The sequence below is a fragment of the Narcine bancroftii genome, chromosome 2 (assembly GCF_036971445.1).
Source record: "Narcine bancroftii isolate sNarBan1 chromosome 2, sNarBan1.hap1, whole genome shotgun sequence".
Taxonomy (NCBI): domain Eukaryota; kingdom Metazoa; phylum Chordata; class Chondrichthyes; order Torpediniformes; family Narcinidae; genus Narcine; species Narcine bancroftii.
The window spans coordinates 276,528,449-276,547,783 of record NC_091470.1 but is presented as its reverse complement, the minus strand read 5'-3'; the positions used below and the strand labels follow the sequence as shown (position 1 = coordinate 276,547,783).

The following is a 19,335-nucleotide window of genomic DNA, read 5'->3' as shown; positions in this document are numbered from 1 at the left end:
TCAGTGGGAGAAAAAGAACAGTTGATGTTTCAAGCCAAAACCCTTTATGTGCTCAGTTGGAACACGTTCAGTCCACAGCTTCTGACAGAAATCTGGAGCAGACTGAAACCTGCAAGTCCTTAAATTTAGCCAATGTTGATTGATAGGCCACACATGAGACCATTGATAACTGCCACAGTAGGACCAGTTGAGGGTTAATCAATACATAATTTGTATTTCAAATTTAGTGCAATTTGTTTCCAGTAATTCTGCAATTATTATCGTTTTATCTGTCTAATGGTATTAGCATTTGGATATATTTAACATTTGTTGCAATATTATATTGCATAAGATTATATTCAAGTCATTTATTTCTCAGATGTTTAAGGTCACATCTCAATGACAATGCTTATTGGCAAGGTCACTAGGATCTAAAAATATCAATTAGGTCCAGAGTCTGGACAGGAAATGCTTAGATATCAAACTTTGAAGAAACAACTATGGGCATTTCATTGAGATGAGAGTGGCCTGTTCTATAAGAATGCACAAGAATGTATTTCAGAATATTTCAGGGTGAAAGCTGACCAGACCTTTGAAAAAATCTATTTATTTATTTAAAAATTTAATTTACTAATGCCACAAAACCACAAATTTCATGACACATGATCATTTCAATAAATTCTGATTCTGACCCCCAGTGTCCAGCTCCATGTATTATTGGTATCCTGCTTTTGTCAAAGCACTCAGCTCCAAACATAGATTAGTTTAAAAATGAGAATCACAGGGGCTTCCCAATGATCCAGATGTGGAATGTTTTGCCTGATAGTAGGTGAGGTACAGTTCATTTGTAACCCAACAAAAAGGAAACAGATTGAGCAGGCATAGATCCAGTGGGCTGAATGGCATCCTCCTACATGATAGACATGATTTAATTAACTAATTTCTCCCTTAACAGTGTCCTGCAATTATTCATTTTCCAGAAGTTCTTAGCTCCCATTTGAAAATTCCAGTTGAATCTGCTCCCACTGTATTTTCAGATCACATTTTCAGATCCTCTCACTCTTTACCAATCCCATTCTGGTTACTGATTCTCCTGCATCTGGAAAGAGTATTCCTAATTTACTGGAAGAAATCCCAAATTGCCAAATAAATGAGCATATTGCTGTGACTGTAGCATTGATGAACAGTTGAACGCTGTACCTGATTCTGAAATGACAGGCATCCCCGTCACCAATATTTTGTGCCTTCTTCAGGACAGCCCACTTCCTTCAGCAAGTGGCCCATGGGAGAAAGATACCAAAGGCCAATGTTCAGATTTTGGACCGAGGACAGGATGTTAGACATTTTTAGGTCACATTGTGTATGACCTTCACTGAAGGAACCTGCAGGAGAAGCAAGATCCTATACAGGTGTCTGGAGAAAATGCCAGCATCCTGTATTTATATAGAGCCCTTAGTCATATTGATCATCTCTAAGTACTTCACAGGAGTCTTATCAAACATATTGTGACCTGGTCTCAAAGATCTAACTTGGTTTAAAAAAATGGTGGAATTAAGTATTTGTTAAAGGAGCTCTTGGAGTTCAGAGAGGGTATTTCAGAGCTTTGGACCCAGGCAGCTGAATGCATGGGTGTCATTGCTGAAGAAATTAAATTTGAGAGATCAAGAAATTAGAAGAGTGTGACAATCGCAGCAGCTTAGAAGATATATTGTAAATTTGCAGTGATAGAGTTAATTGAGACTATATCTCTCGACAATTGCATTTGGCACTAGAGTACCTGTGTGCTCATGATTGTAGGTGAGTCTGTACCAATGGTGTGAGCAAGAACCAGAAACCCAGCACGGACTGGTAATGGTGATCTGTTGAACTTCACTGACCGCACTCCCCTTTGTCCAATTCTCTAAGGTGACAATCTACAATTGTAAAATGAAAGATCACCAAATCAAGTCTAGTCAGATAAAAACTGAACCATAATGCTTCACCAAAATAAATGCTAGTGATAATTTACCTGTTTTCTGTCTATATAAGAAAGGCATTACCAGTTTGGCACTAACTTTATTATTATTTTTTTTACAAAGCATATGTAGAAGCCAATTCCACCAAAAGTGTCTTTTACCTGTTCTGATTAATTTTACTTCATCCAGCAGTGCAGAGATACACTGGTGCAGTGTGCTCCTCCTCGTCTATGGGTGGAAGGTCTGAACCCAAGATCCCCAGTGACAGCCACTTGAGATATTATAAACTAAATTACCCCTGCTCGTACTAACACATGAACAGCAAAGAAAGATTTGCCAGACAGTGGTAAATTCAAAATAATGGTTTATGTTAACTATTAACCACTTAACAGCTCTCACTTAGTCTAAACTTACTTAACTTTAAGGTTAACCCCACTATACACAAATGTAATTGTATAAATGTGTGTATATATTAAAATCTAAAACATTTCAGATTAAATTTGAGTCTGAAAAGTTAGTTGTAAGGCCCAGTATTTTAAAGTCATGTTGATCTTGAAGGTCTATTAAAATGTATTTCAGAAGTGATTAAGAAGCATCAAGTCCTTTTAAATTGTTGCTTAAAGCATATTGAAGCGTTTGTTAACACTGATACAGCCCTTAGACTGTTCTAACTCACAAATCTTGTTGAGTTGATTTCCCAGGAAGAGGTTTCTTCTTAAACTTTCACACTGGTTTTCTTCAGTCCCTCTTAGCTCCTAAAGAGTTCCAGAGCTTCTTTCCACGATGAAGCTGCACCCTTTATTTCTGTATTCTCCTTTTGTTAGAAGTCACATAACAGCACCTATTTTGATTTCTGTAATTCAACCTTTGTTTCACAAAGGTCTAACACCAGTATGCTCCACAGGGACTCCCCTCCTCCTATTCCAGCCACTATAATTCAACCCCTTGCTTCACAGGGGTCTAACACCGGTGTTCCAGCTACTGTGTTATAGTACAGACCAGTATCTTCCTCTATTTCTAGAAACTATTGTTTTACTCCTGTGTGTGCCACAAGGTCTTGACATCTCAACTCCTGCAGTCATCTGATTCAAAATGTCTGAATTTGACAATATATTTCTCTAAATCATGTGATATTTACATCATCAATAAGGTCATTTCCAATTCTTTGAAATCATGTGACTATTTACTGGAATCTTTAATAGCTGTTAGCAACGGTTTTTTGGAAATCATGTGATATTCATACCCCTGGCTTGTAGATGTCACGACTCCGAAAAATGACAACATTTCTGAATGTATTGTATTGTTCCAAACCCACTACATTATTTAAGACATATTTATAAGAAATATAGCTTGACATTACCTAGTATTAATATTAACACAGATCTATTACAAATGATCTAACTTTGCTGGCATTGGCTGATGTCCAATGATCCTCAATGCTGTAATAATGCTGGTAGGTTTTCAACCTTGGGGTGTATGCTCTTTGGAAGAAGGTTCTCCAAAGCCACAAGGAGTACAGGAGACCAGTTCACGACCAGCACCTATCCTGGGTGTGCTGTGTTAAGTGGATTGACTATGGCCCCTTTTCCACTGGCACCCTGTCCCAGTAATTAACTGGGAATTTATTGAGACAGGGTCCAGTGGAAAAAGAGCACTGTCTGAATTCCAGCATCAAATAACGTCATTTCACACTGGGGATTACCTGCTTCTACCCCTACTCATATCCCCAGTGTTTGCTGACACTGGCATGCTGATAAAACCAGTGGAGGCACAGAAAGTCACCCATTTATAGTTCAAGGTAGAACATTCTGATCCCTGGGGGTAAGTTGTGTTCAGAGCAATTAGTGTTCCAGTTAAGGATGGCCCAGTGGAAACAGAACAAAGGGCTTCCTATCCTGGGACACTGCACGCCAATTAACTGGGATGCCAGTGGAAAAGGGGTTTATGACTATAGATCTTTGGGTGGGCCTTTCTCATACTGGTAATTGCCACTTATTTGTTCCATCACTGTGTAACAGCCCAACCATTATAGACCCTGCCATAAAATACAGGTAAAGGCCTTACTTTATCACAAGACCACGTGGAATGCAAAAAAAGTTCCCATCTCTTCGCTATATCTAAAACACTGATCAGATAAATATGATTTCAATTTATTTAACTTTTGTGGCATGAGGTATAATATGTAAATAATTATATTGTACCAGTCTATAATCTTACATTTATTGTATTAGTCATAAATCAGTCTCGACATAAATCAGCCCAATTCTTCTCGTCTATTATCACATTTAAGTCTGACTCCCATATTTGTCTAGATTTATGAATCCCCAATTTAAGGGTCCCCACTTGAAGTAAATGATAAATTGCCAAAATAGATTTCTTTGCATTTCTCTTTCTTATTAAAGTCTCTATATCGCTACACTTTGATAAATACATTATTGGACCCAGCTTATCACTTAAATATGCTCGGATTTGAAAATAGCAAAATATCATATTATTAAGAAGACCATATTTATTCCCAAGTTGTTCAAATGACATCAAATGCTCTTGTTCATAACAGTGTATTTGTATTATGCCCTTTTGGCTGGAATTAGGATATTTTATAGAAAAAAATATTTTTATTAGGTAGCATTTTAGGGATAAGACCTAAATTAACTAAATATCAGATAGAATTTGCATTAGATAAAATTGCATTAGCAGTGACCACAAAATGTATTGTAGTTGCTTGGAAATCTGATTCACACCCAACTCTGGAACGATGGAATGGGGAAATGCACAGTTGTATTCCACTCAAGAAAATTACATATATTTTAAGGAAAAAATATGGTATTGTTGCGGCCCACTCCATGGGCCACACTGCAAACAGTCGTCGAACACGACGATCAGGCAGACAGCATGCGGAATGAGACACCCTCTCCCATAGGGCCACAAGAATAGTGGTCGAATCGGCAATATCACAGCCAGCAGATCGTAGAGGCTCCAATCTGGGCCTGCATATCCAGGACAACCAATCAGCAGCCAGCCTCGCTCAAGCCATGCTCTGGTGGTGACACGGCTGGTTGCCTATAAAAGGCAGAGCTGCAGTCAATAAAGTCAGTGTTGATTTCACTCCCTTGGTGTGCAAGTCTTTATTCTACCTCAGGCTATAACTTGAGCTATAACTGTAGCACCCCCGCTACAGTGGTGACCTCAACTGGTCCAAACAGCACTTTGGACCCAATGATGGAGGAACAGCCTACAATCAATGTTGTAATAATGAAGCTGACGTGTATCTGGAATGTCACAACCACGGCTGTGGTTCCAGCAGGCTGAGATGCAGTTCGCCATTCGCCGGATCTCCACAGACAACAAGAGCTACTACCACATGGTCAGTGCTCTCAATTAAGACACTGCAGCCTGCGTCATTGACTTCCTCCAGCAGTCCCCAGAGCAAGGGAAATATATGACCATCAAGGAGCAATTTACCTGCACTTTCGGGCTCTCAAAGTGTGAGTATGCGGCTCAACTGCTGCACATCGATGGATTGGGGGACAGGGCCCCTTCTGCCCTCATAAGCAACCTGATCACTTTTACAATGGTCACACCTCTTGCCTGCTGTTCCAGCAAATCTTTCTGGAGCAGCTGCCTGAAGACATCTGGCTGCTCATCATGGAGGAAGACTTTGACAACCCCAGGAGGGTGGCTGCCCAAGCACAGGTGCTATGGGTGCTGAAGAGGGATGCCTGCATTTTGCTTGAACAGGTGATGGCACCTCGTCAGCAACGCCCAGCCAGGAAGCCTGTCGACTGACCATCTGACTGACTGACCACCTGATCGACGCACTCCACCGGTGAGAAGTATTGTTTCTATCATCAATGGTGGGTACCGAGGCCTGTTGATGCTGCTGTCACTGAACATTCCAGGGAAACTCCAAGTCCAGCTGTCATTGATGGCTGCAAAGACCGGCCAACTGCATTGCCTCCTTCACATCCAAGACTCCCTGTCGGGCCAATGTTTCTTGATGGACTCCGGGGCACAGTACAGTGTCTGTCTCCCGTCCAGCCTAGAAGTCCGCAGCGGCAATGCGAGCCGAAAGCTTCAAGCAGCAAACGGCTCCAACATTTGGACAGTTGGCACCCGTACAATTCCTCTCTGCTTTGGGGACAGACAATTCACCTGGAAGTTTATGGTGGCATCTGTACAACTGTTACTGGGTGCTGATTTCCTGAGAGCCAACTCGCTACTGGTGGATACGCCCAGACATTTCAGACACTTTCGCTCAAGGGCACTGAACTTACTAATCCCCATCTACACTTGGTGAGTACGGCCTACAACGAATTTGCTTGAGTCTTAGTGGAATTCCCCTCCATCACTATGCCCCATTTCAATTTAGCAGAACCCAAACATCGGGTGAGACACCAAATTATTATGGAGGGCCCTCCCCTCCACGCCAGGCTTCGGCGTCTCCCCCTCTGAGAAACTCAACCTGGCTAGAGAAGAGTTTCGAAAGATGGAAGAACTCGGCATTGTGTGGTGCTCCGATATCCCATGGGCCTCCCCCCTCCATATGGCAAGACAACTGGAGGTTGGAGGCCGTGCTGAGACTACCGCCGCTTTAACAAGGCCACCACAACTGACAGATATCCTGTGCCCCATATCTGCTAATCTATAAGGGTTACGGATATTCTCTAAGGTGGACCTTATCAGGAGTTATCATCAGATCCCAGTTCATCCTGATGACATTCCCAAAACTGCCATCATAACCTCCTTTGGATTGTTTGAATTCCTCCGCATGCCTTTTGGGCTGAAAAATACAGCTCAGACTTTCCAAAAGTTGATGGACGCAGTGGGCCGGGATCTGGACTTTGCCTTCATCTACCTCAATGACATTTTAATAGCCAGCCAATTATGCACCAAGCATGAGGCTCACTTAAGACTATTGTTCTTCAGGCTATGTGAGTTTGGTTTAACCATCAATCTGGCCAAGTGCCAATTTGGCTGAGAGACAATTGATTTCCTGGGCTATTGCATTGGCCAACATGGGGCCAGGCTGTTACCCAACAAAGTGGACGCTATTCGTTCCTTCCCCAGACCAACAACCATGAAGAAACTGCAAGAGTTTGCAGATACGGTCAATTTTTATCATTGCTTCATAACAGCAGCCGATGAGTCCGTTATTTCCCCTCATGGCAGGGCCCAGTAAAGACATTCAATAGACACAGGAGGCGACCGAGGCTTTCCAAGCAACCAAAGACGCCCTGGCCAAAGCCACCCTCCTTGTGCATCCCAGGACTGATGTCCTGATCGCCCTTACAGTAGATGCCTCCAGCACAGCGGTTGGGGGTGTACTTGAGCAAATGGTTAATGGACAGTAGCAGCCGCTGGAATTTTTCAGTAAACATCTCAGGCCACCAGTAGAGTGCCTTTGATAGGGAGCTGTTAGCGCTTTACCTGGTAATTCGGCATTTCCGTTACTTCCTGGAGGGCAGGAAGTTCAAAATTTACACAGACCACAAACCACTTACCTTTGCTTTCAGCAAGGTGTCAGACCCGTAGTCAGCCAGGCAACAACATCAGCACCTGTCCACATATCTGAATTTTCAACGGACATTGAACATATCACTGGCAAGTCCAATGTGATAGCCAATGCCCTATCTTGTCTGGTCATCCTAGCCGTGCATGACCCTATCCTGGGTATCGACTATGTGGCCCTGGCAGATGCACAGCAAGCAGACCCTGGTGTACTGAACAGCACCTTTCAGCTTGCCACTGGAGGACATCCAGATTGCCCCAGGTAACTGCATGCTGCACTGCGGCAACTTGACTGGTAAACCACGCCCTGTCATTCCAGTCGTATGGAGGAGGCGAGTTTTCAATTTGGTCCACAATTTGGCTCACCCCGCTATCAGGACTATAGTTAGAATGGTGGCCAACAGGAATGCCTGACACAGCTTCCATAAAGAGGTCACTTGGTGGGCTAAAACATGTACTCAGTGCCAGGCATCCAAGGTCCAGACCCACATTAAAGCACCTCTGGAGTCTTTTGAACTGGCATGCCGCCGTTTCAGACACATGCACATAGACATTGTGGGGCCATACCTGTATTCAGAGGTGCACGTTATCTTTGCCCATGGTTGACTAAATGGCCAGAGGCAGTGCCGCTACCTGAAATCTCCACAGAGATCTGCATGGACATTACTGAACACCTGGATGGCTCGTTTCTGGGTCCCCGAACATTTAACATCTGATGGTGAGCCCGATTCACTTCCAGCCTGTGGACCACCTTAACAAATGCTCTGGGGACTCAACTCCACCACACCACAGCATACCATCCGCAGGCCAACAGGCTAGTGGAGAGGTTCCACAGGCACCTGAATACAGCTCTAATGGCCCGACTCATTGGAGCAACATGGGCAGATGAACACCCTTGGGTCCTGCTAGGCATCCGCACTGCTCTGAAAGAGGATCTCGAGGCATCCTCTGCCAAGTTGGTCTATGGCACGCCTCCAGTCATCCTGGGTGAATTTGTGGTGGCTTCTGAGGCCACGGAGGAGCTCCCGGCAGCTACATTATCTCAACTGTGAGAGTGTCTGGGTTCACTAGCCCCATTTAAGCCCAGAGCTCATGGGCAAGCCAGCATCTCTGTCCCAAAAATATTTGCAGACTGTCACTACGTTTACATCCGACACAGGGCCTACCGGCTACCCCTTCAACGGCCTTATGAAGGGCCATACTGCATCGTTAAACACAACGGCTCTACCTGCTTGGTGGACATTGGCAGCAGGGAGGAGACCTTCATGCTCGACCGGCTGAAACCGGCCCATTGGGGGGGGGGGGGGCGGGGGGAGTAGGATTTATGTAGTGGCCTGCAGCTCACTCCACGGACCGACACAACAAAGAGTCATTGAACTGATGATTGGGCAGACAGCGGGCGGAATGAGACACCCACTCCCATAGGCTGCAGGAATAGCGGTCAATCGGCCAATCACAGCCAGCAGGGGGTCTAATCCAGGCCTGCACATCCGGGACAACCAATCAGTAGCCTGCCTCACTCAAGCCACCCCCTAGTGGTGACACACCTGGCTGCCTATAAAAGGCAGAGCTGCAGCCCAATAAAGTCAGTGTCGATTAAACTCCCTTGGTGTGTGAGTCTTCTTTCTACCTTGAGCTATAACCCGAGCTATAACCGTAGTGACCCCACTAAAGTTGTTTTTTCAAATTTGGCACCTGTATTTACAAAAAATAGGATTAAATTTAATTTTTTTTTAGATTTCTAAATGTTCTTCTTAGCCTCTCAGAGCTGCGTGGAACTCCATTAACAATGAAATAGATATGAACTTTAGACACTTCCTGCAGTCCATTCTTATTTTTATTCCTTTCTCTTTTTATTTTAACACTTACCTATGTACTTTCTTTTCTATCTTTTCTTTATCTTTTCTTGGGACTGTGAGGGACTGGGGGAGGGGGTATTGGGATATTATCATCATGTATTTAATATTCAATATATTATACCTGTATTTTGAAATCTATTTGAATGAATATATGGTTAAACATTTTAAATATTCAAAAAAAAAGGGCACACACTGCCTCACATGGCACCAAGATCTTATCTCATCTATAGCTGGCAATGATAGGCCTGGAACTGGTCTTCAGGATGTCTCGGGCAGTTGTTCTGCTCTGCAAAGTCACACAAAAGCAGCGGAGATGGGAATGATTATACTCTCCATCATGATTTACATTCCCAGATGATTTCCTGATACCAGTATGAGCTTGCCACTGAATATTCATGGTCTGGAACTGACCTGCTTCTCGTAGACAACCTGGGAGTATGACTTGATGAACTGCTCTTCGTTGACAGAGTCTGCTGTCTGCTGCTCGGTGTAGGAGCTGCTGTCTCGGTACACACCAACAGATACAAAGGAATTCACTGTATCTTCCTGCAGGACCACTTCTGTGTAATATCTGTGAAGAAACAGCCCTTCCTGTCAGTCTGCAGGCAAAAAGGTAGAGGAAGCAGCAGATCATCTTGAACCAAGTGAGCAACTGGACAAGCGAAAGAGCATGATGTCACATCCTATACAGCATCATAAGGCCATAATAATTTGGAGCAAATTAGGCCATTCAGCCCTTCGAATCTGCTCCACCATTTTGTTGTATTTTTCCTTTCAACATCTTAATCCTGCCTACTCCGCATAACCTTTGATGTCCATTACTAATCAAGAACTTAACAACTCCCACTTGATGGCCTCCACATACATCTATAGCAAAAAAATTCCACAGATTTACTATTCTCTGGCTGAAGAAACTTTCTCATTACTGTTCTAAAGGGATATCCTTTTATTCTGAGGCTGTGCCCTCTGGTCCTGGAGTTTCCCACTACTGGAAGCATCTCCACATCCACTTAATTGAGCCCTTTCAATAATGTTTTGATGAGATTCCTCCCTCATCCTCTTAAACTCCAGTGAGTGCAGTCCAGAGCCATCAAATACTCCTCATATGTAAAAGCCTCTCATCCCTAGGATCATTCTTGAAAACCTATTCTCTGGACCTGTTCCAATGCCAGCACATCTTTCCTTAGCTATGGGCCTAAAATTGCTTGTAATTTTCTAAATGTGGCCTGACCAGTACCTTATAAAACCTCAAGGAATCAAGGAAAGGACAGGAGGAAAGGGATTGTTAAAAAAATAGTAAATCAGCCACAATGGAATGCGGGGCTGACTCAATGGAACAAATGGCCTAATTCCAATCCTATATCTTATAGTCTCAGCACCAAATCCTTCCCTTTATCAACTGGTCCTCTTGAACTGAATGCTAACATTGCATTTGCCTTCTTTGTTATTGACAGAACCTTCAAATTAAACTTTAGGGAATCCTGCTTCAGGACTCCTAAGTCCCTTTGGACCGCTGCTTTTAGAATTCTCTCCCCATTTAGAAAATAGTTTTCTCCTTTATTCCTTCCACAAAAGTGTATGATCATACACTTCACTTCACTGTATTCTGTCATTCTTCCAACCTATCCAAGTTCCCCTGCTGACTCCCTAACTCCTAAACACTACCTACCCCTCTACCTATCTTTGTATCATCTGCAAAACTGGCTACAAAACCATTAGTTTTGCAATCTAAATCATTTACATAGAGCTTGAAATGTAGTGGACCCAACACTGACCCCCTAAGGAACACCATTAGTAACCGACTGCCATCTAGAAAAGGCTCTCTTTGGTCCCACTGTTTGCCTTCTGCTAGACAGCCAAGCTGACCATTCACCTGGGACAGTGGCCTCAGTGTCCAGGCTGACTTGACCCTTCTCCTGGAACAATTTCCCGCCCCATTCCCTTGCCTCGGTCTCATGCCCTGCCAGAATGAGACCATCAGCAATTTGGAGGAACAACAACTTATCTTCCATCTGGTCACCTCCAACTGGATGATATTAACATTAATTTCTCCAGTTTCCATTAGGCTTCCACCCCACTCACCCCCCCACCTCCATTTTTCCCAATGTCCCCTTTTCTCTAGCTCTGTCTCTGTCTGTCTCTCTCTCTCTCTCTTCCCTTTACACTTTGTCTCCTTTCACAGAGCCAGAAACAATCTCCTATTTCCCAATTAATTCTCACCTCTCCTCTTTCCTGTCCTCTTATCATATCCAATGAACTCCTGTACTCATGTACTCCTCTCCCTCCCATTCGTTCCTTTTCACCAGCCTTTTTATATTGGTGCCTGCCTGCTTTTTACTCATACTTTGAGGAAAGGCTCAGGTTCAAAATGTCATATATCTTTACCTCCTATGGATGCCTCAAGACCTTCTGAGTTCCTCCAGCATTTCTGTATTTTTTATGACAATCACAGTGACTGTGGACGTCCATGTTTCACTCTTGGACAGTGGGCTCAGTGTCTGACCTGACCCTCCCGCTGAGACAGAGGGCTCAGTGTCTAAGCTGACCTGACCCTCCCTTGGTACAATGAACTCAGTGTTCAGGCTGACCTGCCCTTCCATCGGGTCAGTTGGCTTAGTGTCCAGACTGACCCTCATTCAGGACAGTGGGCTCACTATCTGGGCTGACCTGATCCTCTTTCGGGTCAGTGGGCTCAGTGACTGGGCTATCATGACCTTCCCCCTGGGATAGTGGGCTCAATGTCCAGTCGACCTGACCCTCTCTTGAGACAGTGGGCTCAGTGTCCAGGCTGACAACCCTCCCTTGGGATAGTGGGATAAGTGTCTTGATTGACCCTTCTGCTGGGACAGTGGCCTCAGTGTCCGGGTTGACCCTTCTCCTGTGACAATGGGCTCAATGTCCTGGCTGACCTAACCCTTCCACAACAGTGGGCTTAGTGTCTGGGCTGATCTGACCCTCCCACTGGGTCAGTAGACTCAACATTTCTGAATCCCTTGATGCTGCCCCATCCCTACACTTTTGTCACCTGTGTGAAAGGAACCTAACTTAGTCAAATTAGCCACCTTTGCAACAGTAAAGACTACATACCACAGTCTGACTCGAGAAAGAGTGATGAACAACAGCCTCTGACTCCTCTGACCAGTGTACGCTCATACTTAGCACACTCAACAAATCTCAGGGCTACTATTTCCAAAGATGTTTTGTCATATTTCTTAAAATTCATCCTAAATACATTTTAGTTTTCTGTTAATCATGGAAATTACAAATGTAATTCTTAATTCAAACACAATTCAGCAAATTTTAAGAAGCATGTATAAATTATGTGAGTAAATGATCAGTTCAGTATTTTCATTTTAATTTGCATGTATCAAATGCAAGTTACAATTGACAAATATTTTCATTGCATGTGTATATTTTATAAGTAATTTCACAATTGTTATGTGCAAGTCAGAGGATTTGGTCAGGTGAACCTACCCTTTCCCTTTCTCAAGTCGCAGTACATCAGAGGTTTGGCTACGGGACACAAAATAACTCCAGTATTGCCAAGTGCCATAGGCTATTTTAGTCTAAGAATTAATGCAGACACAAAACATGTAAGATAGTCAGATCTTTCTTGTTCGACCAAACCCAATATACTGTACCCCTGAGATGACTGGTAGAATACAGACATTTGCCCACCTCTTTGCAGACTGGATTGTTAAGAATGTGTGGAGAAGGATGCAAGGCTCCTTGTCTCTCTCAAATTATGTCATGTTTAAGTTTAGAGAAAATTAGGAGTCGTACATTTGATACTTCTGTTAAATTTGAAGAGACTTGCTGACCTTTTATAAATTATTTCCACATGTATAATTATTTTCCCTTCTGGACGATATTTAATTTTATTTCTTTTCTCTTTGTTGGTAAAGACCAGATGGTTAAATTTTATTAATAAATTCTCAGGATAGGCTGTCCAGTCTTTTTTTTCTTAAATTAGGTGGGATTTTATATAATAAAATTTTATTTTATTTGAAGATCTCATTCACTGTGGTTTAATGCAATATGTTAGATCATATGATGTCATATAGTGATGTTTTTTCTTCCCTTCTTGATCATGTATTCCTATCCTCCTCATGTATTGTTTACCTATAGAATGATTAATGAAAAGATTGAAAAAAAAAGGGTCCTCGTCACAGTTCATCCCCAGCAGCAATATAACAAATGACTCTCTGATTTACAGGCTGTTCCTGGGAACACATGCAGACACAGACAGGCCTCCAGACTGCTGGAAGATCATTAATTCAGTGAAAGATGCCCTTTGGTCTTCCTGAAACATGTGGTCTTCCAGCATAGAGAGATATCAGTGAGGGAATGTTGCTGAGTGGCACATTCCAGGATACGAGTACATGCTGAGGCTTGGCACAGCCAACGTGAGGGATTTGTGGGGAAAGCTAACAGTCTAGAGTCCTTCCACTACCAGGTATTGAGGGGCTGAGACTGGAGGGGAAGTCTCTCAAACAAATGAAGTGGGAATAACCACAGAGGACCGCATTGGTGGAAATAGTGTTATTGAACATTGTAATATTTACACTAAAATGTTCAATAACAAAATGGATTTAGGAATATCACTTTAAGAATGTGAAAACACTTTGCACTGTTTTCCTTAGTATTTAATTTTATGGTGAATAAAGTTAATTTTTAGAAAAAAGTCATGCAAGATGAAACATCTACAAACTCCTCCTTCATTTCCAATTGGAGGAGCATCTTTAAGTTCTCAAATATTTATCAAGCAACAAATATGTGTGCGCTGGGCTTATTGGACAACCGCATACCTTTGAAAACTTATTTTTTGAATTAATTCTTTGTTCCTTCTTTTCCAAAAAATAAGCTGAGGGTCTTCCTAGCCTTACTGCTGGGTCTCAGAAATGCCACGTGAGGCTTTAAAGCAGTGGTTTTCAAACTTTTTCTTTCCATTCACGTACCACTTGAAGTAATCCCTTACTAACCAAAGAGCATCTATGGCATAGGGAATACTTAAGGTGATATGTGAGTGGAAAGAGTGGAAAGAAAAAGCCTCTTAGCTCTGGCTTCAAATCAAGGTCAGGCAAACCACTCTTTTTCCTTCCTTCTCCTATTAGAGAGCTACCCTTGGCCCTCACCCCATATCACTTCTCAGATTTCTCTTCTTCCACCTATATCCACTTATTACCTCTTACTTGTTAGACTGTGCTCCTCCCCCTGCCCCTTCCCCCTTCCTTCCTTCCCCCGCTATTTTAATCAGGCACCTGGCTGCTTTTACTTATACCATGAAGTGCTCAGGCCCAAAGTGTTACAGATTTGTTTTGGAATTTACATATATCAGGACTCTTCAGGGTGAAAATTTTTGTAGCCCCCATTCCCAATTCTTTACTAGATTACATGTAGTCTTGCATATTTGAAGCAATTAATTGAAGACCTGTGTTGTTTTTTAAAATTTAGACATATGGTATGGTAACAGGTCATTTCAGCCCATGAACCTGTGCTCTCCAAATAGAGCAGTTATCCCACAATAGCCGTATGTTTTTAAAGGGCGGGAGGAAACCAGAGCATCCAAAAGAAACCCACACAGACATAGGGAGAATGTACAAACTCCACACAGACAGCACTGGATTTAAACCCAGGTCGCTGGAACTGTAATAGCATTGCACTAACCACTACGCCAACCTTGCTGCCCTGTAATTTATATTCTGTTATTGAAACTGACTCTGATATCAAAGGAGTTTAACCCATTTGCTTGATCTGTGCCCATTGTTGGAGATGGCTATATTACAGTCCTCATCACCATCTTTGTTCACTTTCATAAGATCTCAACATTTACCAGTATCGATGATCTGGTGCTAAATTTTCATACAAGTTCATAGCTAGATGAATCAATAAACAGTCTGCCATGATTAAATGTCTTAGATATACCTTATCTTGAGGTAGTCCAGTTAGGCTAAAATAAAGCTCAAATGCACCTCTCCCTTTGATCGAGAAACGAAAATTATCAGTTTCTGGTGCAATGAAGAACCCACTCAGACGTGTAACTGATGGAGTCCATGGTGTGGAGGGTTTATAATAGGCTTCATCAGTCCATGATGAAGTGTATCCCACTGTGCTTTCACTATAGTTTGGCAAGTCACTTAGAGAACCACCTTTCCATGTTTCCACCTTTAATCCTCTTCCTCCTGAACAATAGAAAATTGGAAAAGTCAATATGTGCAATGATAAAATGATGTGTCCCCTTGTGCCCCACCAGTAGCTGAGCTATTGGTAGGCTAGCCGATTCAAGTTAATACTCTCTCAATGGACTTACCATTAGCAGCAGAGCATAAACATGCTGAACTGAGGTTGGATGCACTTCACACCTGGCCCCTCAGCTTTATCATGCCATAAGGAGTGAAGATTCATTTACTGAGTTTTATAGTTTAGAAACAGGCCTTTGGCCCAACTTGTCTATGGTGACTAAGCTGTCCACTCACGATAGAGAAAACATTCAAGGAACTCATTGGAATTCTTGGGAATTCATTGCCATAAAAGGCTATGGAGCTCAATTCCTTGGGTTTATTTAAAGCAGAGGTTGATAGTTTCTTGATTAGTAAGGGCATTGGAGGTTTTGGGGAGAAGGTAGGATATTGGAATTGAAAGGAAAAGTGCATCAGCTATGATTTGAATTTCAGAGCAAAATAGCCCATTTCTGCTCCTAAATCATGGGATTATGGTCTAAATGTTTGTTTTTATTTATATCCAACATCTTAAGATTACTAAATTCAAAGGCCCCGTGTAGCAGTGAAGTAGACCAGAAAATTCCAAAAAAAGTAGACTTTGAAAATTCTATCTACCTCTTCCAAGCAGCACTGCAGCAGCTGCAATGTTGCCCAGGGATTACTTGTAGTTAGGCATGTTTGAAAAAAAAGACACACACAGGGGGCGTGGCCATGCTGAGGATCTGAGCAGACGTGTTATGGAAGAGCTCTCCATAAAAAGTATTAAAAAGATGGTCTGACAGCTCAAAAACCAGAATTTTATCGTCAAAAATGGATAAAACGAGTGCTAAATGACCAAGGCAACCAAAAACAAAAACTGAAGAAGCAACAGCTCAGCCAGGAGCATCAAGTGAAAGCCCGATGAGGAGAGCGACTCAGGAGGGGTCTTGGGACTGGCTGAACCCAGCGGAGCTGGGTGGGGGGAAGGGTCATCCCAAGATACAGCCACCATCCAGAACACCATCGTTTCACAAATGTTGAATCAGCGATAAGAGACATATCGGAAAAGATATCGGAAATTTAAAAATCGTGGAAGGTTTAACAGAACAAATGACTCAATTGGAGGCTGAGCTGGACAAAACAAAAGACAGGGTAAAAGATCTAGGAAAAAAAAAGCAAAAACATGGGACACAGAAAAGGATTGATGGATAAGATCGATCATATGGAAAATTTCAGCAGACGTAACAAATATAAGAAACACTGGACTGAGAGAAGGAATCAAGGGGAAAAACCTGGCAAGCTTCTTTAGGCTTTTTCAGGTGCATTCTACGCTAAGAATGCGCCTGAAGAAGCAGAAGCGGCCCTTTAAATTGCCGTTCAGGTGGCAGCGTTTAAAGCGCAACACTGGCCACCTGAAGGACACAGCTGCACAGGATGTGGCTCTGAGCACACACCGGCTCCTGCCCAGTGTCAGTTGTGATCAGCAGCCTGACCCTTTAACATCCACTTTCAGCCAGTTGCATTCAGGCGGCTTGGGGAGCCACTCAGCTGAGCTGATTATCCCTCTCGGAGGAGGGTCATGTAGCTCACCTCAAGAGCACCTCCTGCACATTCAGGTGGCCTCAAAACAGCCACATATTGTCTAAACATGCGGCTTTACATGTAGGGCAATTGGCTACATGAAAGTGCCTTTTGAAACATGGATCACAAAAATGCTGGGACAAAACAGGTTAAATGCAAAGTTGGAGATTGAAAGGGCTCACCTGGACTCTCGACCCAAACGAATTGGTGAACTTGGGAGCAGCATACGAATATTCAAAAAATAATAATGGTCCATTAGTGGTGGACTATACAAAAGCAATGCTTTTTCAGGACTTTAGCCCTGCCTTGGTCAAACAAAGAAAGGAAAATATTCAATGTTTTACCCACCAAAGTTGAGGGTGGATGTCTCAGAAGGTAATTAATAAATTTTCAAGATCAAAGAAGTGAAAGAATTTTAATGAAATTTATGAAAAGATTAAAGATGCCAGATGAGAAAACTGAAAGACGTATCTTTTTTATTTATATTTAGTAGTATTGAACCATCTTATTTTTACTGCTGAAAGGAAAATCATTGTAATTTACATGGAGAGCTCTGGAAAGAAAGTGGTGAAGGAAGTAGCAGGGTGGGAACTCCGATTTAAGGGGGAAAATGGCACCGGGAGAGGAGCGGTTTTAAAAGATGGCACGAAAGGGAAGGTTCTTCTTCGGAAGAGTCCATGGGCTTTCTTGTGGGTTTCCGGGATCAGAGCCAGGGATGTGTATGTGTTTCTTAAAGAGGAAATGTGTATGTTTCTTAAAAGGGAAATGCTTCTTAAAAGGGAAATGCCTTTTACAAGAGACATGAAAAGGGAAATGTCTCTTAAAAGGGAAATGATACAGTATTTTTAAAAAATTGGAAATATTTTATTGTTATACAATATTTATTTGAAAAATGGTATGGATAAAACACTGAAGTTTATTAGTCTTAAAATTAATGGGATAAACGGGAAAGTGAAGAGGAAAAGGGTCTTAGCATATCTAAAGAAATGAAAAGTGGATATAATCTTTTTGCAGGAAACACATCTTACCAAATTGGAACATGATAAATTAAAAAGAAATGTGTAGGGCAAATAATATTGTCTTCCTTTGGTTCAAAGGCAAGAGAGGTAGCGATTTTAATTAATAAAAATACACCAGTGTTAATAGAAGACCCTTTGATTGTTCAAGTCGGAAGCTATTCAATGGCACATTTTAAAATTTATGGAGAAGCAAGAACATTTATGAATATTTATGCTACAAATTATGATGATGAAACCTTTATGAAGGATATCTTCTTAAAAACAGGAAAGACAAAATATATTGGTTGGAGGATATAAATTTTTGCTTGGGCCCAATACTAAATAAATCTGCAAGAACAGTTATGAGGGTGAAAGCAGCAAATATATGAAGGATCTAAATCTTATTGATTCATGTAGGCAATTAAATCCCACAGAGAGTCTACTCCTTTTACTCAAGGGTGCATGATTCACATACAAGGAGTGACTTGTTTTTAATGTCTGCCTACTTTAAAGAGTCAAGTGATAAAAACAGAATACCTAGCAAGGCTTCTATCAGTCCACTCACATTAACTATTGCAATAATGGAAAAGCAAGAAAATGTATATAGATGGCATCTTACCACCACACTACTTAAAAGTCTGTCCTTTTAAGTTGTGTGGTAGTACGAATTTGTAAAGAGACAGATAGAAAATTTTGTGAAACAAATCAGCTATCTACTAACAATAATTTTTTTTGATATGGGACATGCTCAAAGCATATTTGAGGGGACAAATTATATCCTATACAAATAATCTTAAGAGAGAATATATGGCAGAAGTATTTAGACTGGAGAAAGATATTATAGAATTAGAAAAAAAAATCAAAGAACAGGACTACAAGAAAAATTCAGATTGCTGGAGAATAAAAGGCTAAGATATAATACAATACAAACATATAGAACAGAAAAAGTTATATTAACAACTAAACAATACTATGAGGTGGGTGAACCAGTGCACAAAGTTTTATCTTGGCAGATTAAAGCAGAGGAGTCATCAAGAATGATAAATGCTATAAAAACAGAGACATACACTCTTGTATATAAACAAAAGGAAATCAATGACATTTTTGGACAATACTAAACAAAATTTTAAAAATCAGAATTACTAGGAGACGAGAATGAAACGGAAGAATTTGTGTTGAATGTTGAACTTCCAAAACTAGAAGAGAGACAAAGGATAGACTAGATACTCCCTTTACAAGGGAAGAAATTGAAAAG

The 19,335-nt window shown here is 41.8% G+C and overlaps 1 protein-coding gene across 1 annotated transcript in view; it reads right to left on the bottom strand.

The window, feature by feature from the left end:
* The window catches only part of pkhd1l1.1 (PKHD1 like 1, tandem duplicate 1), a 185,547-nt gene that overhangs the window by 132,850 nt on the left and 33,362 nt on the right, over positions 1-19,335 (bottom strand). Inside the window, exons 22-26 of the mRNA XM_069915690.1 lie at positions 15,135-15,483; positions 11,932-12,179; positions 11,144-11,261; positions 9,713-9,872; positions 1,757-1,892 (exon numbers count right to left, since the gene is read on the bottom strand). Coding sequence (XP_069771791.1) covers positions 1,757-1,892; positions 9,713-9,872; positions 11,144-11,261; positions 11,932-12,179; positions 15,135-15,483 — 1,011 coding nt within the window. The remainder of the gene's footprint in view (positions 1-1,756; positions 1,893-9,712; positions 9,873-11,143; positions 11,262-11,931; positions 12,180-15,134; positions 15,484-19,335) is intronic.